The sequence below is a fragment of the Schistocerca nitens genome, chromosome 2 (genome assembly GCF_023898315.1).
Source record: "Schistocerca nitens isolate TAMUIC-IGC-003100 chromosome 2, iqSchNite1.1, whole genome shotgun sequence".
Classification (NCBI taxonomy): domain Eukaryota; kingdom Metazoa; phylum Arthropoda; class Insecta; order Orthoptera; family Acrididae; genus Schistocerca; species Schistocerca nitens.
In genome coordinates, this window is record NC_064615.1 from 590,165,637 (window position 1) to 590,192,657 (window position 27,021).

Sequence of the window (27,021 nt, forward strand, 5' to 3'; positions counted from 1 at the left end):
CCGAAGAACCCGAGACAGAAGCCAATAGGCAGTTTGTCAACAAGTGGCCACGAAAGCCTCAACAATTTTGTATAAATTTAAATGCTAACAAAATGCAGTTGTTATCATTTATGATGTTAACTGTAACCTTACCTCTATAAATAACATACGTGCAATTGAATATATTTTTGTAACACACCAATATACACTGAAGAGCGAAAGAAACTGGTACACCAGCCTCGTATCATGCAGCCCCCCCCCCCCACCACCACCACCACCAATCCACGGAAGTGCTGCAACACGACGTGAATTGGACTTGACTTATCTCTGAAGTAGTGCTGGAGAGAATTGACATCATGAATCCTGCAGGGCTGACCATAAATGTGTAAGAGTACGAGGGGATGGAGATCTTTTCTGAACAGCACTGTGCAAGGCATCCCATACATGCTCAATAATGTTCATGTCTGGGCCGTTTGGTAGCCAGCAGAAGTGTTTAAACTCAGAAGAGTGTTCCTGGAGCCACTCTGTAACAATTCTGGACATGTGGGGTGTCACATTGCCCTGCTGGAATTGCCCAATGGATGCAGGTGATCAGACAGGATGCTTACGTATGTGTCACCTGTCAGAGTGGTATCTAGATGTTCACGGGTCCCATATCATTGCAACTGCACATGCCCCGCACCATTACGGAGCCTCTGCCAACTTAAACAATACCCTGCTGACATGTAACAATCCCCTTCTGACATGCAGGTTCCATGGATTCATGAGGTTGTCTCCATACCCGTACACATCCAACTGCTCAATACAATTTGTAATGAGACTTGTCCAACGAGTCAACTTGTTTCCAGTCATCAACAGTCCAATGTCGGTGTTGACGGGCCCAGACAAGGTGTAAAGCTTTGTGTCATGTAGTCATCAAGGGTACGCGAGTGGGCCTTCAGCTCTGAAAGGTCATATTGATAATGTTTCATTGAATGGTTTGCACTGTGACACTTGTTATAACCCAGCATAGAAATCTGCAGCAATCTGAAGAAGGGTTGCACTTCTTTCACGAGGAACAATTCTCTTCATTCATTGTTGGTCCCATTCTTGCAGGATCTTCTTCCAGCTGCAGAAATATCAGAGATTTGATGTTTTACCGGATTCTTGATATTCATTGTACACTCGTGAAATGGTTGTACACGAAAATCCCCATTTTATCACTACCTCAGAGATGCTGTGTCCCATCACTCATGCGCTGATTGTAACACCATGTTCAAACTCACTCAAATTTTGATAAACTGCCATTGTAGCAGCAGTAACTGGTCTAACAACTGCGCCAGACACTTGTTGCCTTAAATAGGCGTTGCTGGCCGCAGCATCGTATTCTGACTGTTTACAGATCTCTGTACGTGAATAGGCATGCCTATACCAATTTCTTTGGTGCTTCAGTGTATGTAGTCATAGAAGTGACAGATATGAGAAAATCATTTTTAGAATAAAATGTTTGTTATTCAATGGCTCTTCACTTGTGACTGGCCCCTAACTTGTGACGAACAGCCACCTTATTTGTACAGGTAATATATCTGAACTACTGAACCACACAATAATATGTTACTATACATTTTTTGCACTCATGGGCTCTATTGTGATGGCATTAAATGTGGGCATCTGTTGTGCATTGTCTGGTCAAGAGTGAGAATTATGGGAACATTGAACTACCCCTTCATAGCTCTGTTTCTGTCAGTAGCCATCCCACATTTACGAGATATGTGCTTTGTTTAAGACTGCCAGGTTAATTCTTCATAGATAAGGAGTCCACATCACAGGAAAGTTGTGTGGCCAAACACATTTACCTCAGGCGACATCATTCTGTACTAGAAAACATTATGCTGTGGATATTTCCAACCCATTTCTTGTAAGCGATTACTTGAGTCAAAACGTTGTGGTAGTCAGTTGTGCCTTTTTGCCCTTGTGCAGACATACCCTCAGATTGATTCTTGTATTGTCTACATACTGTAGAACATTCACTTTCCTGAAGAATGTATTTTTTAATGTAAAGGTGAAACTGGAGGGATACAAAAATTAAACATTGCACGTAATCCATATTCATAATTCTTTTTCATATTGCATGCACTTCATGAACAAGAAGGAACAGTCATTCACAGAGAAAATGCAACAGGCTTTTCACAAAAGTGTGAAGTGTTCTTGATTTTTGTTGTCATATGCAATTCAAAGGATAGAAACAGAGCAAACTTATTTGATTTGATTTTTTATTGTCCAGTTTAATCATACAGCACAAATTGAACTATTGGTATTGGACAGGTCAAAGATAAGTTACAATAATACATAATATTAGCAGAATAGTAGGCAAATTAAAAATAGGTACCTATTACAATTAATTTTGTTACGTATTCAGAAAGTCTCTGACAGAATAGAAACAGTGCTTTATTAGGAATGCCTTTAGTTTAGCTTTAAATATTGGATGAGTAGCATTTTTTATTTCCTCTGCTATCTTATTGTGTAATATTACAACAATGTTAATTATGCTCCTCTCATAGGTGGTTGTTCCGTGATATTTTTGATGTATATTGGATAAAGCAGTCTCAGTAACTAAATGACAAAAGTTGTGAGGAAAAATTCTAGTATTCAGCAAATTCATTTGAGTCTGTCTTTTGCCTCTGGCAGTGATGTTGGGCGAAATCACTGACAACTTGAGTTCTTCAACCAAATTATGTGGCCTGGTCATTTTATCCTTGTATCCAAGCAAAGTTTTTATTTCAATCTTTTCTCCTGTCACAATAGTCAGATATTTTAATCCTACTGCTTGAAGATCACTGGAATACTATTGGCAGAAATGTCTTTCATCAACTTTATTTTATGTTCTAAATTACGTGAGACTACATGTTTTCATAAATACATGCTGTATTGTAGGCTGGGGTACATCATTTAGAATGATGAATTTTGTGAAATTTTTGACCTCCTGAATGCCAGCAGTTGTATTAATTACATTTTAACCAAAATAATTGTATTTATTTTTGACATGTGTTTAGGATTCATATTTTAGATGTGTAATAACTGACCTTTCTCCCTCCTAGATGACACACCACCACTACTTAGCTGTCCTCAGAGTTATGTCATTGAGCTTGTTGACCGACAAGATAGTTATGCCGTCAATTTCAATGATACACGACGTCGTGTAAATGTGTCTGATGCATCTGGGGAAGTTACTGTGAGATTTATACCTGAAAGGGCAACTATTCCTATTGGAGGCTTCGAAAATGTTACTGTTGTGGCAACTGATAAGTTTGGAAATGAAGCTAAGTGCCATTTTCAGGTATGTGTGTATAAACATTGACATTTTCATTTTACTTTATCTTCAGTGAATGAACTAATTATTTTCTTTTTGCCTTTAACATGCCTGTTTTCCACAATGAATGCCACAGAAATAACATACTAGAAATATGTGTAGCAATGCATTTATTTTTTACTAGCTTATTCCCCCCCCTACAACTGATGAAGAGAGATTCTTCTAAAACCCCTACACCCACAGTTCACCCTTTTAATTTATGTCTTCCATAATAAACCCTCTTCAGTTTGATGAGATGTAGCCTGGTTACAGTAAATCAGTTGTCTATACGAAGAAGATTCACCAGCAACTAAGATCAAAAGTTTATTCTGCAACAGTATGGTTACCAGCATAGCATAGAGCTAATCAAAATCAGATGGTATTTTGAAACTTTCTTCGCATAAGTGTGAATTGCTCAATTTGTGTATTAGTGAATACATTCTGTGATGGTTTGCACAGCATGAAACAATCAATTACTGCAGATTTTACTATGAAATAATATTTCTTAAAAAGCCATTTTGTAATTTTACTGGGGACACATACCTGCTTCACTCAGGTTGCACTTTGTATCTACAGCCAGATGATTTGTTTATAGTATGTAGTGATATACACAAACCATCCTTGTGACTCAATGAATCTGTGTCAGAATTCTTATGGTAGTTTCTGGGATTACTTTAATAGAAAGACAGAAGTATGCTGTGGGGGACTTTAATTTTTAATATGTATAGATCCTGGCCAAGCTTCACTGCTCTCTGGATTAGCAGTGGCTGTCATTTTACTGCTTTTCTGCCAGATACCATGTCCTTTCTACCTGACCAGCTTGTAGCTCCCATTATTACCATGAGATGTCACTCCAAATTCCAATTAAATATGGAACAGGTAAAAACACATATATTACACACTCCTCATTATTTAGTAGTAATAAATTCATTCTTGTGAACCAGTCTATTAATGAAGACCGTATCAAAATCCTTACAGTAAGTTCTGAGATTAGCCTCAACACACAGAGACCACAGAGGAAGACTTTGATTTATAATATGTATAGAAGATAACTTGAAAATAAATATTTGTCGTGTAGAAAAAATTAACAGTGTGTAATCAAGTGTAGGATGTAGCAACAAAAATATCAATTAGCAGTAAAATCTTACTAGAACTGTGAGTAATGGCCATATAATGTAGGGAAAATGTTGTAAACAAGTAGAGTTTTGCTATCATAGTGGCAACTTCTGCATTCAGTTCACCAGTGGCAAAATGCTGCTGCTTCTCAACAAAACAAGCATTTGTTGACAGCTTATATACAGCCAAAATAAGATAACATAGGCCATTTCAGAAAACAACCTGTTGAATTTTCAGCAAAAGCAACTCAAAAAGTTTCTCTATCGCCACTTTCAGTTAACAGTTAGTTTCAAAATGCTCAGGCTTCATCTTCATGCAAATAGGGTAACAACCTTTTAAATTGATGTATATAATCAGTTAAAAACAAAAAAGTTGCAAATTTGGCCAAAAATAGATGCAAATTTTGATAAAAATAGTTGAGACTTTTGCCAAAAACAGATGTTTCAGTTTTCAGTCCTTAGTACTAAATAATGTAAATGTTGAATTACCTACTCTGCAAACCTCTGTGTAGTGCATGGCAGAGAGTACGTCGCATTGTACCAGTTCTTAGGATTTTTTCACATTCATGTACAGAGTGAGAGAAGAACAACTGTTTAAATGCCTCTGAGTGTGCTGCAATGAACCTGATCTTTTTTCTTCATAATCCCTTTGTGAGTGATAAATAATTGGCTGTAATTTCCCCTGTATATAAGACATCCCGACTAAAAATTTGTGAAGTGCCTGTTACTTCCATCTAAAATAGTATATAAGCACTTAATCTTTATATAGTTAAGAATATGGTTAACAGACTTCTCTAAGTTTCCTGCTGACATAGATATATCTGCAAATGAGACTAATATTGTTCAGGGTTGGACATTTCAGAGGAATAGATTCTGATTCACATCCTAACTATGTCTCACCTTCAATATCATTTTCTACTCCAACATCATCTGTTATTTAATCTATCTCAGTATACGAGACGTTGTAACATTTTCATCATCTGGAACAAAATGTTAAACATTTCTGCACTTTTCACAGACTGACTGCCATCATCAGAACCATTACTTTCAACATTTTTGTGCTTCCAGTTTCCTATAAGGGGGAGAAAAAAAATCCCACAAATCTTGAACATAAAAAGAAATTACCCATCAAATCCAAGAGACTCACCTAAAAAAAAATCAGCTTTCTGAAAATAATTTTTGATGATGAGGATTTGTGGCATCCTAGGCTATTGAAATAAAACTCATTGCATGTACATCTACATCTTCATGACTACTCAGCCAATCACACTTAAGTGCCTGGCAGAGAGTTAATCAAATGTCTTTCACACTATTTCTCTACTGTTCCACTCTTGAAAAGTGTGTGTAGATGTTCTGATTTCTCTATTTTATTATGATGATCATTCCTCCCTCTGTAGATGGGCATCGACAAAATATTTTCGCATTTTGAGGAGAAAGCTAGAAATTGAAATCTCATGAAAAGATCCCACTGCATCGAAAAATGCTTTTGTTTTAATGATTCCCACCCAAACTTGTGTATTAAATCCATAACACTATCTCCCCTGTTTAACGAAAGTACAAAACTAGCTGCCCTTATTTGAACTTGTTTGATGTGCTCCGTCAAACCTGCCTGGTAAGGATTTTATACTGCACAGCAATACTCTAGCGGAGAATGGACAGTTGTCACATAGGCAGTCTGTTTAGTGGATTTATTGCATCTTCTAAGTGTTCTGCCAATAAAACAGTCTTTGGTTCTCCTTCCCCACAACATTATCTATGTGAGCTGTCCAATGTATGTTGTTCATTATTGTGATCCCTAGCTATTTAGTTGAATTGACAGCCTTTAGATTTTTGTGATTTATTGAGTAACTGAAATTTAATGGATTCCTTCTTTTCCATACTTTTCATTGTTTAGAGTCAATTGCCACTTTTTGCACTATGTGGGTATCATGTCTAAATCATTTTGCAATTGGTGTTGACCTTTTGGTGACTTTACTATACAGTAAATGACAGAATCACCTCCAAACAATTTAAGAGGGCTGCTCAGATTGTCTCCTAAGTCATTTATGTAGATTAGGAACAGCAGAGGCTCTATATCACTTCCTTGGGTAATGCCAAATATCACTTTGGTTTTACTTGATGATTTTCTGTCAGTTGCTACAAACTGTGACCTTGGTGACAGAATTTCAGGAATCCAGTCCCACAACTGAGACGATACTCCATAGGCATGTAATTTGATTAAAAGCTGTTTGTGAGTAGGATCAGCTAGACAAGGAAAGCATGAGAGGGCAAACCCAGAATAGCAGTGTCGTTTGTCATTTGAATGGTTACATTTATTTAACCACCACATAAGAGCATGAATAAATAAATACAATACTCAAAAATAATTATGAGTGACAGGGTAAGGCTAATTAGTTACTTACAGCTTTAAGAAATGATTTTGCCTCAACAAGCCACAAAACACAGTGCCAGAATAAATATAGAACAGGAACTTCTTTCCTTATAAAATGAGATAAATTAAGAAAACATCACTTAAGGCCTTCAAGGAATTTTAGGAAAAGTAATTAATTTTTTTAATCATGCATGCCATCAAAACACAAGAGAACAAACACACTGTTGAAATCAGCATAAAATCATAAAATCTACTGAAAATTTTATCAGGCACCAAAATGGCAAAATAGATTAAGGTTGACCACCACATGTGAGGCAAGTACAATCCCAATTTAGGCTCAAACCAGTAATTATGGTTTAATGATTTTGAAATATTCACCTAACACAATATCCAAGAATTGTGCTTAAGCAAGTAAAGAAAAAACGTGCTTAAGCAAGTTAAGAAAAAACTTAGCCACCCAAAATTCATAACATGGGCAATACAAGCATATTCCAAAGGTTCCATAGATCAGAACATTAAGTAATATAGCCACTACATAATTTAAAATTTATTAACAGGCAGCACGAACCAGCATGTTAAGGCAACACATGTCTCAAAGGTAGCCAATAAACGCCAAGGCAGTGCGTAACAGCAACAAGCCCCCACAGCCGCCAGCTGCTAAACAACCAGTAGCAAAGCTCAGAAGACTAAATAGGGCTGTTAATAGACATCACTTAGGTGAAACATAGGCCAAACAAACAAGTTAAGCAAATTTTAATGGCTGCCTTCTCAAGAAATAGTCAGCATATGGCCTCTTAATATGCAACCAAATTCCAAAAATTGATCTTTAACCAAATTTACAAAATATCAAGAATACATAGTAGTGATAAAGGTGTCTCTTAAACCATTTAGCTGAATAAAATATGAAACAGGAAAACTTAATAAATGCCTCTTAATGAATGCCTATATGAGGCGGTACTTAATAATTAGATCTTACAAGCAGTGCTTTCTTTCGTGGTATTTAGAACTGGGATCCATAACACAATTTTAACACATATATGGAATACAGGAAATTTCTGTTAAAGCAAACAAAATATAAAATAAAAGATTAAATACAAAATCTTTAAAAACAATTCAGATCACAATTTAACATGAAAAATTGTTGCTGTGGCTTATGCCAAACCACTTCCCAGAATAATATGGCACAAGAAAGGTGATGGCCACATCAATAGAAAAATCTAACATTAAGGTTTACCACTGAAATTGGCCTTTGACACTGCATATATCTAACACAAAATGTACTGCAATGAATCTCTCAGCTGTACGTAGAAATCTCCAATACAGGCACAGTTACATACACAACCAAATATTCGACTGATCAGAAATATAAATAATCTGAAGCAACAGAGCCTTTGCTCAGATAGTTATGCTCAAACAAATATTTCAGTAAGCCACCAAGCAGAGACAATAGAGGTGGGTGTATCGTAGTGTGAGAAATACCGACATATGCACAATGTGGCAGATATTTCATAACCCTGGAAATATTCAGTGCGGCTCCTGCACAGCATGGAATATCAAAGCCGGACAAATCAGCGGGATTGGACAGAAAGACGCTGTACTCAGCTCAGTGTCGTAACTCTGACTTCACCAGTTACACCAAGTCTTGTCATAAACAGAGCTAATGGCCAACTGACCCACTATAACTGGAACTAACCCATGGAAGCCCTCTTGTCTGCTGTCACTCGCTGCCTCGCTCTTACTGACCACATCAGTGCTGCTCAAGGCCTACTTTAGGACTCCTTCTGCCAGAGATAATCAGCAAAAAGCTACAATTGATTTGTGCTGCCAGTAGAAGCGCCAGTAAATAATGCCCAAAATCAAGGCACGTGAAATTGATTGCAAGTCCCCCACAGTTCAGTCGGTATCAAAAGCCTTCTGGAAATCCAGAAATATGGAATAAATTTGAGATCCCTGTCGATAGCACTCATTACTTTAAGAGAATAAGGACCTAGTTGTGTTGCAGGAGGATGATATTTTCTGAAACCATGCTGACCATGTGTCAATAGATTGTTTACCTTGAGATAATTTGTAATATTCAGCCACAGTATATGTTCCAAAATCCTACTGCAGCTAGATGTTAGTGACAGGGACTTGTATTTCAGTGGATTACTTGTATTTCCTTTCTTGAGTATTGATCTTTTGCCAATAGAATGGATGCATATGATTGCTACATATGGAGATATTGTGTCATCATGTAGTCTGAAAGGAATCTAATTGGTATAGAATCATGACTGAAAGACTTCCCTTTATTAAGTGATTTGAGTTGCTTTTATACAATGAGGATATCTGCCTCTAAGTTTCAGATGTTGGCAGCAGTTCTTGATTTGAATTCTGGAATATTTATCCTCTTTGGAAAACTGTATTTAGTTACTCCGTTTTGGTGCACTGTCATTGGTAACATTACAACCGTTATCGCAAAGTGAAGATACTGATTGCGTCTTACTGCTGGTGTACCTTACAGAATCTCTCTGGACTTACTGTCAGATTTTCAGGCAGGGTTTCATTGTGTAAACTGTTACAAGCATCTCACATTGATATTGTGCTAAATTTTGAGCTTCTGTAGAACTTCACCAACCTTGGGGTTTTAGTGTTCTTTTAAACATGGCATGCTTTTTTCATTCATTCTGCAACAGTGTTCTGACCTGCTTTGTGTATCATATGGGATCAGTGCTGGCTCTTATTAATTTATTTGATATAAATCTCTCAATTGCTGCTGATGCCATTGGTCTACAGTTACATAGTTAATTCAGAAGGCATGGAGACTGCCTCATAGAAAGGTGTCAAGTGAATTTTTATCTGTATTAGATTCCAACAAATAGTGTGTTGAAAGTAATATGTCATTTTCCATAATATTGTTTTATCAGTTTTACAAGTCCTTATCTATGGGTTGAAGTTTACTGGCCCTACTAAGAGGAAGGAAAGACAGTTCAATATTTTACAGCAAACTGCCTTTTGTGTGAGGTGCAAAATTATCTACAAGAAGCACAGTCTTAATGCTAATTTGTTTGTGAATGTTTTTGATGCAAGAGCAATTTGCAGCTTCACCAATTATGAGATACTTTAGTTTTCCACCCTATCAGCATTGCCACAAGCAAATATTGTCATTCTCTCTTTGCTAACTTTCACATTACGTATAGTAGGAATGTGGTCAGCAGTTAGAAGTTAAGAATGTGTTTAGGAGGGAGGCTCCAGCTCTAATTGTTAATAGTAGTATCATAAGGTTTTCAAATACGCTACCAGTCACAAAATTTGTTGACAACTAAATTATTTATTAGCAACATGTTTCGAGGTGATACCTTGTCATCAGGCTATATTGGTATTGCAAAAACATGTTTATACAGATATTAAAGCTTCTTTACATGACTGCCGTGATTATTCTGTGGAGAGAGAGAATTATAATCTCCTAAAAGGTTATCTTTCTCTCTTTCCATAGGATTCCCGCAGCAGTCATGCAAAGAAGCTTTAATATGAGGTATGTCTAAAAAGTTCTGGAGAAGCCATAATTTTGCACCAATGGTGTGTTGTAGTGAAATATGATTGCCATCCCTGCAGGAAGCCTATCGTGATGAGTGCTCAAGGCATACTCGGTGTTACGAATGGTTCACATGGTTTAAAAATGTCCTGATGGAAGTTAAAGATGACCCTCATTCAGGATGCCCTTTGATGTGTACTGATGATGCTCATGTGAGGGCCGTGAACAAAATTGTGCATGTCAATCGAAGACTGACTGTCCAAAAGATTGCAAAACAATGTAACACTTCAGTTGGATCATGTCATGAAATACTGAATGCATTGTGTTGCCGCCAAGTTCATCCCAATACGCATGAGTCAAGACCAGAAAGACCTTCGCCTTGCAATCTGCAAAGAGCTTTTGGATTACACAAATGGGAACAACATGTTCCTTAAGAGACTCATAACTGGTGATGAGACGTGGGTCTACTGATGTGATGTTGAAAACGAAGTTCAGTCTTCACAGTCGCTCAGGAAAGGTTCTCCAACACTAAAAAACGCTCGTCAAGTCGGGTCAAATATCAAAGCTGTGCTGATAGTTTTCTCTGACTTTGAAGGATTAGTTCATCATGAATTCGTGCCACAGGGGCAAACTGTTAATCAATAGTTCTATCGGGACGTTTTGTGATGCCTGCGAGAAAATGTGAGAAGGAAATGGCCTGAAATGTGGTGAGACAATTAATGGCTCTTGCATCATGATAATGCACATGCACATTCATCCCTATTGGTGCATGACTATTGCACAAAAAACGAAATCACTGTCCTGCCTCATCCTCCGTACTCTCCAGACCTGGTCTCTGTGGACTTCTTTTTATTTCCAAAGTTGAAAATCCCATGGAAAAGTTGAAGATTTGCAATGATAGATGAGATAAAAGAAAATTTGCATATGGGGCTTCACGTGATCCAGCAACAGACGTACGAAGACTGCTTCCAAAAGAGGAAACAGCATTCCGAGTGGTGTATCAACTGTGGAGGAGAATGTTGAAGGAGACTGTGTACAGTAAGTAAATCATACGTGTCGAAAAATTTTGTGGACAAAGTTCTGGAATTTTTTGAACAGGCCTCGTATCTTTATATAAATGTGTTAAATGTTTTTATATTGCCAGTATAGCCTGATGATAAGGTATCACCTTAAAACATGTCACTAAATAAATAATTCAGTTGTCAACAAATTTTGTGACTGGTAGTGGCATTTGAAAACCTTTTTATATTTTTGAAACTGTCACGGTCGATTAATAGTCATTATGGTTTCAAATTATAACAACAATAGACTGCATTTTCCATTGTGCTACCTGTTAAGTTGTCTGCTACCTATTGACAATCTTTTAGGAGCTTCTTGTGTGACAGGAATGAAAGAGCATTTTACATGTTAAAATGCTATACACAAGAGTGTCTTAATGAGATTTTACTGTTTTTCAAAATAAATCGAGATTAGTTGAGATCCTAAATATTGTTACTATTTCTTTATAGTACTATGCCAAGTTTGACCATTACTACATGCAAGAAAGACCTTTCTGTGAAGTAGTCTTAACGGGGATACTGTAGAATGGCTGTTTATTTTCATATTACTTCATTGTCTGTCATTTTATTTATGTATTTAAGAAAAGCAGCAGAAGCTTTTTGCTGAAAGATTTTACGGCTGCTGCTCCTTGTTGGTGATCACAAGTACTCACTGAATTAGTTGTCTCGGCTTTCTGCTCATTCAGTTCAGAATGCTAATTACATTTTTTCAGCAGTATTTGACAAAATTTTAATTATTTCATAATAAAAGTATCAGTAAACTCTAAAATGTCCTTTTTAGGTGTGTCAGAAAATGATATATTATCTATTACCTGGTGTGCAGTGAATGCTTGTGTAACAGTCCAGTAATATATTTCCTTGTTAATCATAAAGACAACAACTTCTTGATTAAATATCCATTAGCATAATAATACTTGCTGTTAGTTTGCCTTGCTGACATGCTTATGTTTTGCTCCACTGTTATAGGTCGCAGTGCAAGCAACTCCTTGTGTGGATTGGGAACTTCATCCACCTGCAAACGGTGCACTAAATTGTCTTCCTGGAGAAAAGGGACTCCAGTGCATTGCAACTTGCAATCCAGGATTCCGGTAAGTAATTTCTCAAGAAAGTTGCTTGTGTTGTATAATACATTGTGGAATAAAATATTACAGTAAGAATACTGACAATGTTATAAAAAAGATAGATTGCTACTCACCATATAACAGAGATGTTGAGTTGCAGACAGGCACAACAAAAAGATTACACAGACATACACAAACATTTTCAGAAATGCAGCTAACACTCACGTGACCACAGTCTCTGGCTGCCATTCCATTCCTAGGGTTCAACATTGGCCTTAGGTTGAGTCTAATTGGTATAGGTTCAACTTTGGTCTTAGGTCCTACCCACTGTCCTCCTCACCCCTCCCATAGTGGTATTCTGCCACCCACCAAACTTTCACAATATCTTCGTCCACCCCTATACAATCCCTGCTCCCAACTCATTGCCTCATGGCTCCTATCCCTGTCATAGATCTAGATGCAAGACCTGTGCCATACATCCTTTTGCCACCACCTACTCCAGTCTGATCACAATCCAGTCACTATCCCATCAAAGACAGGGCTACCCACCTATCCCATTAAAGGCATGGGCATGACAACCAAGAAGCTGTCTCTCTGCATGAATGGCCACCGACAAACTGTGGCCAGAAACAACTGGACCACCCAGTAGCTGAGCACACTGCCCATCACAAAGTTCTTCATTTTCAATGACTACTTCACAGACTGCACCATCTGGATACTTCCTACCAACACCAGTTTTTCTGAGTTGCACAGATGGGAACTCTCCCTGCAGTTTATCCTACATTCCCGTAACCCTCCTGGCCTCAACTTTCGTTAGTTGTTGTCCTTCACCTACCTATCCTTTTCCTGTTCCCACTCCACAGCCTTCTGTTCCACAAGTGCACCCAGTCTTTTTACTTCTCTCCTTTTCTGTCCCCACCCAAATCTCCATCTAACCTCCTGACTGCACCTAGCTGCCCTGTCCCTTCTCCACCTTATCCCTGTATGCTCCCACAAATAATACTTTACCATTCCCTACCTGTACCTTGCTCTGCCTCCTCCTTCTCACCCTAGCCACCTCCTTGCCCCCACCACCCAGATTGCTTCTCCCATCACGTGTAGTTGCTTGGAGTTTGGCCTCAGTAAGCAGAGACCAGTCATGTGAGTGTGAGACGTGTATACATGAATGTGTGTGTATATTTTGCCTATTTAATAAAGAGGCCTTCTGGTGAAAAGCTTATGTGTTTAGTAGTATTTTTGTTGCACCTGTCTGTGACTCAATATCTCTGCTATATGGTGAGCAGCAACCTATCCTTTTCATAATTATTGTCATTATTCCAGCCTGGATTTTCCACTGTTTGATTCAGTGAGAATATTGGTGGAATGGAAAGTGTTAACAGGTATCATAATAAATTGTGATAAAGAATTGTTGGCTAGAACTTATCTTTACGAGGTGAAACGTATAGTATCGCCAGTGGAGACAGAGATGGGCCATCCTGCTCTCCTCCCCAATGAAGGACTTTATAGTTCTGAAAGCTAGGTAGTATCTACATTTCACTTTACATGTATTTATGTCTGTCTAATGGCAGTACTATACATTCACCTCTTGAAAGTAAGTACTGGACAGCAGTTTTGTCCAATAATTTGTTAGCTTTCTCCCTTTATTTAATTTTATTTATTTATTTATCATAGGCATGCATTGCAATTTGTATATACATAACAATAAAGTTAACATAGTAAATATGGGCATGCATAATTTTCTTTTGATACAATTATGATGACTTTCTTGTCATTTAACATTCCAAAATTAAGTTCCTTCTCTGTGGTAGAAAAAAAATCACTTGCTGAAGGGAAGTGGAAAAGAAACACAAACTATATCCTTGAACCAATAAATATTTTAATTAAAATGTAATGGTTAACTTTTTACAGTTTTAGAGAAGAAAAAAACAAGTAAATAAACAGAAAACGGGCTGCAAGGAATTATGTCGTGTTTTGCCTTGTGTAATTTGTATGCCCAGTAATCATTTGAATAATGACCTAGGAATTAGTTTAGCGAAGGTAAAAATTAAAATTCTAAGTATTCCTAACAACACATAAATTTGAGATTTTATTCATGCTTAGATTCCAGTAGGATAATTTAGTGTTTTCAGTTGTGGGAGTGTAACATTCACAGAGTGCAAAACGGTACTGTTATTAAGACAATAGAAAATAAATGAAATACTGATTATTTCAGGCTTTATTAATTACATCTACAACTAAATTATTTCATTTCTTGTAGGTTCACAGATGGAGAACCTGTAAAAACATTTAGTTGTGAACTCAAGAGGCCCTGGACACCAACTTCCGTTGTCCCAGATTGTGTGTCAGAAGGTATGTTTACTAAATTGTCATTCATTGCAATGTTTTATAAAATTCAGTTACTCCTTTTTTATTTTATTTTTGTTTCAATACAAATATTGAGTAATCTTGTTTGTGTGTGCAGATACTCAGCAAGCTGACTACCATGTTGTATCTACAATTACATACAGAGCTAATGGAGCTGTAGCATCACTATGCCTGTCGCAATATGAAGACCTTGTGTCACAGTACTATCCAAGTTTAAACAATGTACTCACTCAACGATGCTCAGCTGTTAATGTGAATATGAATGTTTCATTTATTGATGTGAAACCGAAACTGCTGGAGGAAAATGTTGTTCGGGTATATATTTTTCTTTATACTTTCATTTAATTTAGAGAGTATTTTTTCATCCTTGGACCACACAGAGATACTAGTCTTGAACAGAAAACTTGTTAATTCTGCAAGTTAATACTCGAACAGTTTCCATTCATCTAATAAAACTTCATTCATTCATCTTCAGTCTCCATCAGGCTTATTTGATTCTGTAATACCTCTTTTAATCTTGCTTATTTTAAGTTTTTTCCAATCCCAAGGATTGGAAGAGTGTTTTTAAATTTCAGTTTGATATTCTTCTTCAAAGTGTTATACTGAACTTAAAATAAGTTTGCAGCGAATCTCATAAATTTCCTTAGTGATGTATACTGAACACAGAAACATTTTCTTTATGCTTTCAACAGATGGATTACATACTTGTGATAGTACCTGCTGTACGCCAGCCACAGTTATATGACCTTTGTGGATCAACACTGAACCTTATATTTGATTTATCAGTACCATACGCAAGTGCTGTGATAGAACCACTGCTCAATGTATCTGCCATTGGAAACCAATGTCCACCTCTGCGTGCTTTGAAGTCAAATATTTCAAGAGGTTTTGATTGTAATGTGGGAGAAGTGCTCAACATGGACACTAATGATGTACCACGTTGCTGTAAGTACTGTATCACTATTTATGAAATGTTTGTGCTTAAAATTTCTTACTTACAGTAGAACTTAAATTACAGTGCATTGTCCTGCGGGTACATTTGCTGGAGAGAAACAGAAAACGTGCACACCTTGCCCAAAAGGATTTTTCCAGAACAGAGATCGACAAGGTTCCTGCATTCGCTGTCCACTTGGAACATACACGAGGGAAGAAGGCAAGTGCACTACATTGAGGAAAAGAAAGAGTTGCATATTAGAAACTCTTTCTGTATAACAGCTAATAGAAGTATCTGATTTAGATTAATGCATTGATCACTAATCTTGTCTTCCTGTCTAATGCTGGCGATATCATTCTGCAGCCTTCTTTATTAGTTAGAAATATGATTTTGAAGTCAGCATTTATTTATTTATTATGATAGTTCCTTTTTTTTCTTTTGGCTTTATTTAAGCATCCACCAAATAACTGTTTCTGTTGAGAAGCAGGAGTATTTCCCCACTCTGATTTGAGCTATTACTCACATTATTTTTCTTTCCAAGCTCAGTTCAGCCGAATATTGATTTCGACCGCCATGGGCCTTTACAGCCTTCTGACCTATACTTGAAAGTACTACAGATAGGGTCGACAAAGTGCTTAGTATAAAGTAGAATCGAAAACAACTTTATTTGCATGTTAGGGGATAACTTTCAGCATGGTTGAAGTACATTGACAGGTTTTATGTTCTGGTCGCTATAGTGCACAATACAGACACTGTAAACTAGCAGTCAGGCATAAGCGTAAACAAACTTGAATTAAAATTGCCAGAGGTGAGAGGAGCAGTGTGGGGAGACAAGCTTCACCTCCTTCTTGCAGATCAACTAGCCTGCGCCTGCATTCCATGTTTCTGTGAAAGCAGAACTGGCACATTGTCACAGGGATTGCCAACCCCTTCTTAAATTGTGAGGGTCATAATTATACTCTGTGATGGACCATTTCAAAATAATGTAGGAAAACCATGATCAATGCACAACATAAACCATTCATTCAGTGATGGCTATGATGCAATTGTGTGCTGAGGTTGGCAATGTCGTAAATGAGGTAGACCCGATCTCTAGCATTGTTTGATGGAACCAATGCCTAAAACACCAGCCACTTAAAACTACCATGTTAAAATGTCCACATTGTATTTTTGAACTTTAGTTAGCAAACAAATATACAAGTTTCTTTAGTCAGAGATGCTAAATCCCATGGTAGAGACCATTCTATTGCCCACAATTGACAGGGCACCTGGGCATTGAGTGCACTGATGTATCATTGCATTCATGAACTTTCTATTTTGCAAACTCATTCTTATGCACATTGTCTTTAGAAATTGGGCTCTCCAAGATGATGTGCAATATTAGCAGCCGGAAATCAGTTACATTTTTTTATATTTGTCTGCAGAAAATAAGACTATTTCAAACTATCTTTGATAAAATAGTTCAACCAGATATAATAAGCTATGGGAAAAAAATATTAAATAATTCTGCATTTCTGCATTTTGAGGCAGTATTGTAGTCCGTATTCGCAAATACAAATTTTCAGCTCTCTATTAATAGTACAGGCATCAGTTGGTTCTGCTAAGTAATCTGTCAATGGAGTAAGAGAAAGTGGCCACCATAAGTCCTTTAGGTTCCTATTGAACTGATATTTTAGTAGTAGCTAAACTTTTTATGGCTGCTAGCAAGTTATTGAATGTATGTATTTCTGAATAATTAACACATTTATAGAATAAAGTAATGATTTTCTTTCTTTATGAAGATTATTCTTTTTTAAAGTATTGATTGTATGGGTTGAGCTGTTGATTTGAAAAAGATATAGCTTATTTATGACAAATGTCATTAAGAAACAAATATATTGGAAAGCAGTAGTTAATATCCCCAGTTCACTGAGCAGAACTCTGCTGCAATGTAACATTCAGCATAGGGAACTGAGAAGGGGACAAGTCAGTCACCTAATCAGTTCAGTAGCCTGTCAATAGGTAATTTATTAAAAAAAGTTTTAAATGAGAGCACTTAAATGTTTTTTCTGATTGTGGTGTCGCAGTAGCTTATATCTTACCCCTCCCCTTTTTCCTTTATATATTAGTTTCTGCTGTGAGAGAATTGTGGGAATAGGGTTCTCGTTAATTCTGTTTAATGTTTTGATGATCAAAGCCTTGTCATGTATTGTTATTGCTGTATCAGTACCATCGCTTTCTCTTCTTGTTAAGGATTAATTTTCTTCCCTTTTTTACTACACTGAATTTTGTTTAATATTAGTATGTTGTATTACCAGTGATATACCACTTAAGGAACACATATTTCATCAGATAACAAAGAGTTGGAATGATTTTTAAAAGTTTTAGTGACAATAAACAAATGTTCAACAGGTTCTAAGAGTATTACAGACTGTGTCCCAGTTTGTGGTTATGGTACATACTCTCCAACTGGCTTGGTACCTTGCCTTGAATGTCCACGAAACAGTTACACAGGAGAGCCACCAACGGGAGGTTTCAAAGATTGTCAGGCATGTCCTGCAAGCACTTTTACATACCAACCTGCAGCTCCAGGGAAGTCTTTCTGCAGAGGTGGGTGCTCTCATCAAAGAATCTTCTGCACAGTTGATAATATTTTCAGTTGAAGCTACCACAGTTTTTGGGTTGCTTAATATTAGTTTACAGCCATCTTGTTCTTATAGTTTTGCAATTTTTAAGGGTGGATTATTTTGTGTTCTTGTGCACAATAACTGTTTGTTATATCTCCCTTGTTAAGCAGTTTTTGCTTTGCTGATACCTGTATTGTGTTATCTGCAGCTAAGTGCTCTCCTGGCACCTACTCAGACACTGGGCTAGCTCCATGTGCACCATGTCCTCGAGATTTCTACCAATCACAGGCTGGCCAAACGACATGTATTGAATGCCCTGGGAACATGCGAACTAGTGGACCAGGGGCAGTTGGAAGAGAAGAATGTGAACCTGTGCAGTGCACTGAGAATGCCTGCCAACATGGAGGCCTCTGTATACCTATGGGTAAGTGTTTGTTGGGCTTCAGGTTCCAGCGTGACGAATATAATTTGTGTTAAAATGGGACCTCAATAATTTTTTTGTAACAAAAACATCTGGGATAGGACTGACACTCAGTGAGCTATTCTCACAATATTTGTGATTTATTAAAAGTAAATTATAGTAAACAGCTCTAGATGGGCCAATACACCTCTTATAGTGTCAGAATTGAACTTCTGCATAAAGTTAAAAAGGCTAAGCCAACCCTTATTACTCTTTATTTGCCAATATTTTAGTAGAATTACAGTCCTACAATGTAGCAAATAAGCAAATGTTTTTCTATAAACTTGAATTTCACCATCCAATCTCTTGGATTCTCTGATACCATGGCACATCTCCCAGATTCAGAGCGTTTTTGAATTTGGTGCAGACTGTACTACCATTTCATTTTAATACAGTTGACTGATCTCTGAAGAGCAGATGGAATATAAAGTTGAAATCTTTTTAACAGGCCATGGAATTCAGTGTTTCTGCCCAGCTGGTTTCTCTGGACGCCGTTGTGAAATTGACATTGATGAATGTTCATCACAGCCCTGCTATAATGGCGGTAGCTGCATTGATTTACCTCAAGGCTATCGCTGTCAGTGTGCACCAGGTAAGGAAGATGACTTGTTGTTAATGCGTGACATACTTTTTGTTGTTCGCATTTATACTGAACTGTCATTGTGATTATTTTTCCTGGAAACTAAACTCTAATTTTAATACAGCACCTTTAAATGTTTAACTTTTCTTTATCATAACTACAACCTGTGTCAGGGGCTTGGAGTTAAAAAAAAAGTGAGAAGCACAGAGATAAATCTACCATTGTTCTGCACTTATTATTACAAAAGGAGCACATTACTTAATTGATAATGCTATGCATACAAAATTTTAGTTTTCTGATCTACACGGTTTAAAAAAGATATAAGCCATGTAATATGTCCATCTTACTTTCATAGAAATAAGAACAGTTTAGACATTCATGATTTGATTTATGCTATTTAGATGTATATTTTATCTTTCTTTTTTGCAATCAGGAACTTTTAAATTCACATGCATATTTATATGTGTATATACACATTTTAATACACTAAATTTACATAGACTATTAAAGTGTTCAGTGTGAGAGATGTTTTAATTGCAATTGTTGTTCACCCTTTCTAGGCTACAGTGGTATAAACTGTCAAGAAGAAAAATCTGACTGTAGGAATGATACCTGTCCTGAGAGGGCAATGTGCAAAGATGAACCTGGAATCAATAATTACACTTGTTTGTGTCGCTCTGGCTACACTGGCTTGGATTGTGATATAACAGTAACTATTTTGTTTTCTTTACTATTTTCTATGAATACTACCAGTAACTAGTTAATCCATTTGGTGCATAATTTCAAGCAAATAAATTTACTTCATTTTATAGCAGTTTTTTTAATACAGTATCTTCGTTAATGTAAGTGAAATATTCATTATCTGCTCTAGATAAATCCCTGCACAGCTAGCGGAAACCCTTGTGCAAATGGAGGTTCCTGTGTTGCTTTGCAACAAGGGCGATATCGCTGTGAGTGCTTGCCAGGTTGGCAAGGGCAGCAATGTGAAACTAACACAGGTAATAATGCTTGTTTGACTGATGGAACCAGATGTTGCATTATAATATACAAGAATAATTTAATTTTGATGAGTATTATAACAGAAAGAGAGCTTACAGCTACAACTCTTAATATAAATTGCTGCAGTATTTTTAATAAATTCTTAATTTAATGGTCATAATTAATATGTAACACACATGTAAAATTCTGCAGTCTCTTTCTTTATAAATTTTTCTGACCTAATTTAGCCTCTGTCAACTAACATCAGTCCAAAGGTTTCAAAATAACATAATAATGTCTTTTTGCCTGATAATTTGCTGAAACTTTTCACTGTATTCCATGAAATAAACATGTTATCAATGTGTCAAATGTAGACGTGTTCTTAGTAATGTCACGTCACTGGTGACACTAAATATGTTCATATGGTAGTGAAAGTAGCCATTGATCATTGTTCTTTTGCAATGAAATGAACATGAAATTATACAAATCATCTTTCAATATATCAAGTAAAACTCATATAAATGTTATCTTGTGGTCTCTGTGGCTGTCAGTGATTGTTGAGGAGTAACGCAGCCAGACACATATACTTTTAAGATGCTTTATTTCAGTGCCATAACCAGTTTTGGGCATTCATGCTCATCTTGAAATGACTAAAGTTTCTCATTACATAGATGATTTATCACTGGCATATCTACTCCTGCACTGCACAGTAATATTGAATATTTAGTAGCACTTGTTGTTTCGCTAGTAAAAGCATGCTACTGTGCCTGCATTTATTTATGTATAAGTTGAAATAGTCCTATACATAACAATGAAAATAATCAATTTTAAAAATATAATGTGACTGTATAGATAAAAAAAATCTACTCAGCAAGCAGTGGCAGGAGAAGGGCAAGCGTATGATCAGATCAGGGGTATGGCCTGGGAACCAGGATGGCTCCTTCCTATGCCTTCCTTTTCATGGGTTGCTTGGAGGGGTCTTTCCTGAGATCCATAAGCCTTCATTCCCTGGTTTGGTTTAGGTACATTGATGACATCTTTGTCATATGGTCTCATGATGAGACTGATGTATTAAAATTCCTGAAATCTTTAAATACCTTCTTCCAATTAAATTTCACATGGTTCTATTCGAATCCCATGCCACTTTGTCTGATGTTCATCTCGTCCTTACCAAACGCCAGCTACACACTTCTATCCACATTAAACCTAATAACAAAAACAGTATTTACATTTCAACAGTTGCCATCCTTTCCACATCAAATGTTCCCTCCCGTACAGCCTTGGCATTCGAGGCAAATGTATTTGTTCAGATGCAGACCCTTACAGCACTACCCCACCATCCTCACCTCAGCCTCCACTGGACATAATTACCCCACCAGCCTAGTTCAAAAGCAGATTCCCTGGACCATCACATCCATTCCTGGTACTCCTCATCCCTCCTAAAAACAACTTTGAAGCACACCACTTTGTCACTCAGTATTATCCTGGTCTTGTATCTATTGATCAGCTACTTTGACAAGGCCATGAATTCCTAAAATCATGCCCTGAAATGAGATCCATTCTGTCTGAGATTTTGCCCACCACACCGAGAATAGCTTTCTGTTGCCCTCCCAGTCTCTGCTATATCCTTGTCAGAACCTATGCTCCTTCTGCACCTATCTCCCTACCCTATGGTTCCTACCCCTGTGACTGTCCCTGCTGCAAGACTTGCCCTATGCAGCCTCCTACCACCACCTACACCAGCCCTGTAACTGGCGAAACATACGCTATCAAAGGGACAGCAACCTGTGAAACGACACATCACATACCAGCTGTTATGTAAACATGGTTCGACCTCTTACATCGGCATGACTACCACCAAGTTATTGGTTAGGATGAACAGGTATAGGCAGAGGGTGTATACCTGCAACACACAATATCCTGTTGTAGAGCATGCTCTACAACATGACGGTCGTGACCTTGGTGCCTGTTTCACTACACATGCCATCTGGATTCTTCCCCCAGAAAACCCCGTTTCTTAGAACTCCACAGGTGGAAACTTGTGCTACTACATGTCCTTGGTTCTCGCCACCCACCTGGCCTTAATTGATATTAACTTCTTCCATCTCAACATTTCTTCACAGTAACTACTCCTTTCTTCACTCTGTTTTAGTTTCCTACATCTTTCGTTTTCTGATCTAATTATTTTTCATCGTCCCCACTCTCACGTCTGTTACGTACAGTGCACTTATCTTTTCACTCTTATTAACTCATACAGAATGTTTTTGCAGTAATCTCTGTCTTCCATATTACCCCTATCTTCCACGTTTAAACTCTCAGGTTTTCAAATCTCATCCAGTGCAGACCTCAATAATCAGTCTGTCATTCTCATCCCATCCGGTAAGTCTCCCCTGACCTGTGGTTCTGGGAGACTTTTCCGAAACCTACCCCTTTTCCTAAACCTCTCCAGTCCTTTTCCTTCACCCCTTTTCCTTCTCCTCAAACCCTTCTGCCGGAAGAAAAGGAGCTAATGGCTCTGAAAGCTTGCATATGTATAATAGTTGTATACATTTACATATGTTCTGATTGTACTGCCATGGTGTTATGCTTTTCCAGGACACTGCGTAAGCTGTTGCAATGCAAATAGCACACACAATGTACACTTCATAATATTCGTTATATCAGTCTGAGCTTCACACATGCACTTTAGATTCAATATTTTTGTTTACACTGCAAAGACCATCCACTAAGCAAAGATATCATTCATTTCGTATTGAGCAAAGATCTAAAATTAGCAAAGAAAATGAGTATGATGTGCAACATGTTAATAACGGACAAATACTTTTACTCTAAGAATGAACTTAATATTTAAGGATTATAGAACAAGTTGTTTTGTGCAATATTTTTCCCAATAAGTAACAGGAGATATGGTGATGTTGTGAATGAGGCACATATTTTTCAAAGAAGAAAAATGCAGTTAACACTGTTTATTTCAGATGACTGTGCTGAGCGGCCTTGCCTTTTGGGTGCTAACTGCACTGATCTCATAGCAGATTTCAGCTGCTCCTGCCCTCCTGGATTCACAGGAAAACGTTGCCATGTTAAAATTGATCTGTGTAGTTCAAATCCTTGTCAGCATGGACTGTGTGTTGACAGGCTGTTTTCACACCAATGCATTTGCCATCCTGGATGGACAGGTAAGGTCACATTAGTTTCTAACCAAATATATGTTGTTGTTTTATATAGGCCTTTATATAAAAAGGGAAATAATAGTCTATTGATATCTCAAGATAAAAATCATACAAAATTGCAGTCATCTGGCTCACATTTAAATGTATATCATTTCTAATTTTTTTCTTACATTATTTTTCATCCTGTTTGCCACATATTCATAACAATAAAGAAGAATTACCATCCAGATATGTTTATAAAGATCTATGGGAAATGTGCAGGGAATTTCTTCGTGATTTGATTTTTTGCTAATTAAGTAGTGCAGAATTCAGTATTACATGTTAAATCTCAATAAATGTAATGAGAGGTGTAACCCATTACAGATAAAGAGTTCACTCACATTCCAAAAATTATGATGCCACTACACGATGTAAAATAAAAAGTGATTCCATTGATTGTTCTGAAATTCGTTTTTTATATCTAATTAAATGGTATAAAAATAACTTTCGTATTTTGAGTGGTAATAAAAATTAAATTAGCCAAAGAATCAAGAAATTATTGATTTATAAACAGGAGATATAAAGCAATGTATTTTATCACTCATGGTAATGAAATCTTTCTATTGGGAACTGTTATTGAACCCATTCAGTGAAGCATTCTTCCATTCTTTGAATCATAAGGGGCAGAATGATGCCAACTTCTTGTTACATCATACTCTTAAATTATTTAGTAGTTATAGGATGCCAGTAATGACTCTAATATACATAAAAATAAAAAAGTATAGGACATCAAATTACCAACTAATGTCACCATGCAAGGAGTGATGCCCAGTAAAGATTTATCATGGGCTCAATGGTGAATAAATTTTCCTGTCGAAACCTCGCAACATATTCAAGCTGTCCAATGTGAGCTTAAGGAAGTATTGTAATATGTTACAACACTGTGCCAAGAGTATAAATAGTGTCACATCTTCTTCCTTAAAAAGGATGCAGATCACACTGGTGATACCGTATTTTCTCGAATCTAAGCCGCACTTTTTTTCCGGTTTTTGTAATCCAAAAAACCGCCTGCGGCTTAGAATCGAGTGCAAAGCAAGCGGAAGTTATGAAAAATGTTGATAGGTGCCGCCACAACTAACTTCTGCCGTCGAATATATGTAGCGCTACACAAGCATGCTTTGTGGGTACAAAGATAAATACTGGCGCCAAAACCTCTGCATCAGTAAATAAATTTAAAAAAAAGGTAGAAGACGAGCTTTTTTTTTCTTCGCCCCGAGTTTCGACCACTGCATTTTCACACATTATCCAACGAAGTAAATACAAATTCCGTATTGTTCATCTTTGAATGTAGCAGAATTTCAATGTACTACGAAAATCCGACCGGCAAGACTGTTAGGGATGTTTGTCAATATGGCCAACTCTACGTTCTGAGTTTTTTCCTACCTGTGAGAAGAGATGGTTGCTAATAGGAACCTGATGAAATGTGAATCACATGCAGTATTCTCTTCACCATAAGAATAATACGAATATAAACATTTTGCCATGTATTCTTTCGTGTTTGTTGCTATCTCATTTAAATCCTGTCTGCGTAATAAACAACGAAACTAGAGTGAGACAACAGCAAATGCGGAAGAATATACGTATCGTGTCATGTTTATATTCGTATTATTCTTATGCCTAATAGTGATACAGTCAGAAATGAAGCACGGCAACTGACTAGATTTTAAATGTAAGATGACTAATTTCTGTGCAGAATTTGATGTACTAAAGAAGCGGCCGCAAAGATTTTCAAACGGAGGAAAATTTTCGCAAAACTCTCGTTCAGAACATGTTCTACCATACGCATGTTCTATCATACGCATTTGGTTCTTGTTGATCATTATCAAAGAAAGCAGCAGTGTAAGTAACAACAAATAGCAGTCTCTTGCCATTGTTTCGCTAATGAGACGATTCCTCTTTTTTTTTAAGCGGCGGTAGCACGCACAAAAGCAAGTCATGCCGCGAGCGGCGACAGGCCGTAAACACGCACTATCAAAATGCGACAAACAATGCATTACACAGTACAGTAATGCATTTTCAGCTTAGAGTGACGTAAACACCTATAACAAAGAAAACGGTACTTATCAGATCAAAGCAAAATAAGCAATCGATTCAAACCAGACGAAGCACGTGAAAAAGGAAGGGTACCCGTATAAATACGGACGGAGCGCCTGACGCATAGCAATGGCTACCTGGTAAAGCTTAACTGCTAAGCTTACGACTCAAACCAAACTACTGTAGCTGTATCGTCTTTCATTCGACCTAAATTGTGTCTCATATTACAATGGACCAACTTTGTTTCGATTTGGAGGTGCGGCCTAAAAGTTTTCTCTCCCCTTGAATTTCGAGTCTCAAATTTCAGGTGCGGCTTAGATTTGGGAATTTATTTTTTTTTTTCCTTTATTTCGAGTCTCATTTTTCAGGTGCGGCTTAGATTCGAGTGCGGCTTAGATTCGAGTAACTATGGTAAGTTGAACCTGGTCAGACCTAATGTTTCCACCTGTTGTTTTAAGCACTCCACCTCATGAGGAGTCAGATATACAGTATCTCTCCAGCAGATGATATCCTGTGTGTTGTTGAAAATTACCTGCTTTCCACTCAAGATTCAACCAACTCTCACTTGCTGGTGTTATGTGGGGGAGGGGGTACAATCTTGAAAACAGGTGCCGTCTTTAACTTCACTGCAAATGCTTTGCCAGTTAACTGTTATTAATTTAATATGCTCACTAATATCACCCATATTGGACAAAAAAATTACACACATTTTGCATACATACTTTGCTACCCAAGTGACTATTTCTGTCAAAGTCGACATTTTCTGAGGAAAATGACATGTTTCATCAGGAGAGTAAAATTATGAAAATGAAAAAATTGTTTTTGAATTATATGGACAGGTTAGTATTTTGTTCATTTTTATATAGGTCCTGCATGTGACATCAATATAAATGACTGTGCAAGTGCTCCTTGTGAGAATGATGGACAGTGCCTGGATGAAGTAAATGGCTTCAGTTGTAACTGTGAACCGGGTTACACTGGTAAAAGATGTCAGCATACAGTGGATGATTGTGCTTCAGAGCCATGTCAGAATGGAGCTACCTGTCAGGACACACTAGAAGGCTTTTTGTGCAGATGCAGACCAGGATTTGTTGGTAAGTACTACTTGTATGTCTCATCATTATGATGATCAATGTGAGTGTCATTTATGGTTGTAAAGTTGTGGATTTAATGGTACTGATAGTTTTCTATAATGTCATACATGATATTTATTATTTCTTCTTCTGCAGGCCTACAATGTGAGACAGAAATTAATGAATGTCTCAGTGAACCATGCAGCCCCGAAGGTACTGAAAAGTGTGTTGACCTTGACAATAAATTTTTATGTCAGTGTCGTGAAGGATTTACTGGTCACTTCTGTGAGGTAGGCAGGAAATATTTTTAAAAGTTATCTACAGTAACTAAAATATGTGATAAAGTAGTATTATAGCAAT

At 37.1% G+C, this 27,021-nt stretch overlaps 1 protein-coding gene across 1 annotated transcript in view; it reads left to right on the forward strand.

Annotated features, from left to right (window-relative positions):
• Positions 1-27,021, forward strand: part of LOC126236649 (sushi, von Willebrand factor type A, EGF and pentraxin domain-containing protein 1) — a 485,510-nt gene that overhangs the window by 233,939 nt on the left and 224,550 nt on the right. Inside the window, exons 30-43 of the mRNA XM_049946110.1 lie at positions 3,057-3,295; positions 12,329-12,450; positions 14,681-14,772; positions 14,885-15,102; positions 15,480-15,732; positions 15,806-15,940; positions 18,113-18,310; positions 18,536-18,751; positions 19,236-19,379; positions 19,928-20,076; positions 20,239-20,365; positions 23,321-23,521; positions 26,455-26,682; positions 26,818-26,951. Coding sequence (XP_049802067.1) covers positions 3,057-3,295; positions 12,329-12,450; positions 14,681-14,772; positions 14,885-15,102; positions 15,480-15,732; positions 15,806-15,940; positions 18,113-18,310; positions 18,536-18,751; positions 19,236-19,379; positions 19,928-20,076; positions 20,239-20,365; positions 23,321-23,521; positions 26,455-26,682; positions 26,818-26,951 — 2,456 coding nt within the window. The remainder of the gene's footprint in view (positions 1-3,056; positions 3,296-12,328; positions 12,451-14,680; positions 14,773-14,884; positions 15,103-15,479; positions 15,733-15,805; positions 15,941-18,112; positions 18,311-18,535; positions 18,752-19,235; positions 19,380-19,927; positions 20,077-20,238; positions 20,366-23,320; positions 23,522-26,454; positions 26,683-26,817; positions 26,952-27,021) is intronic.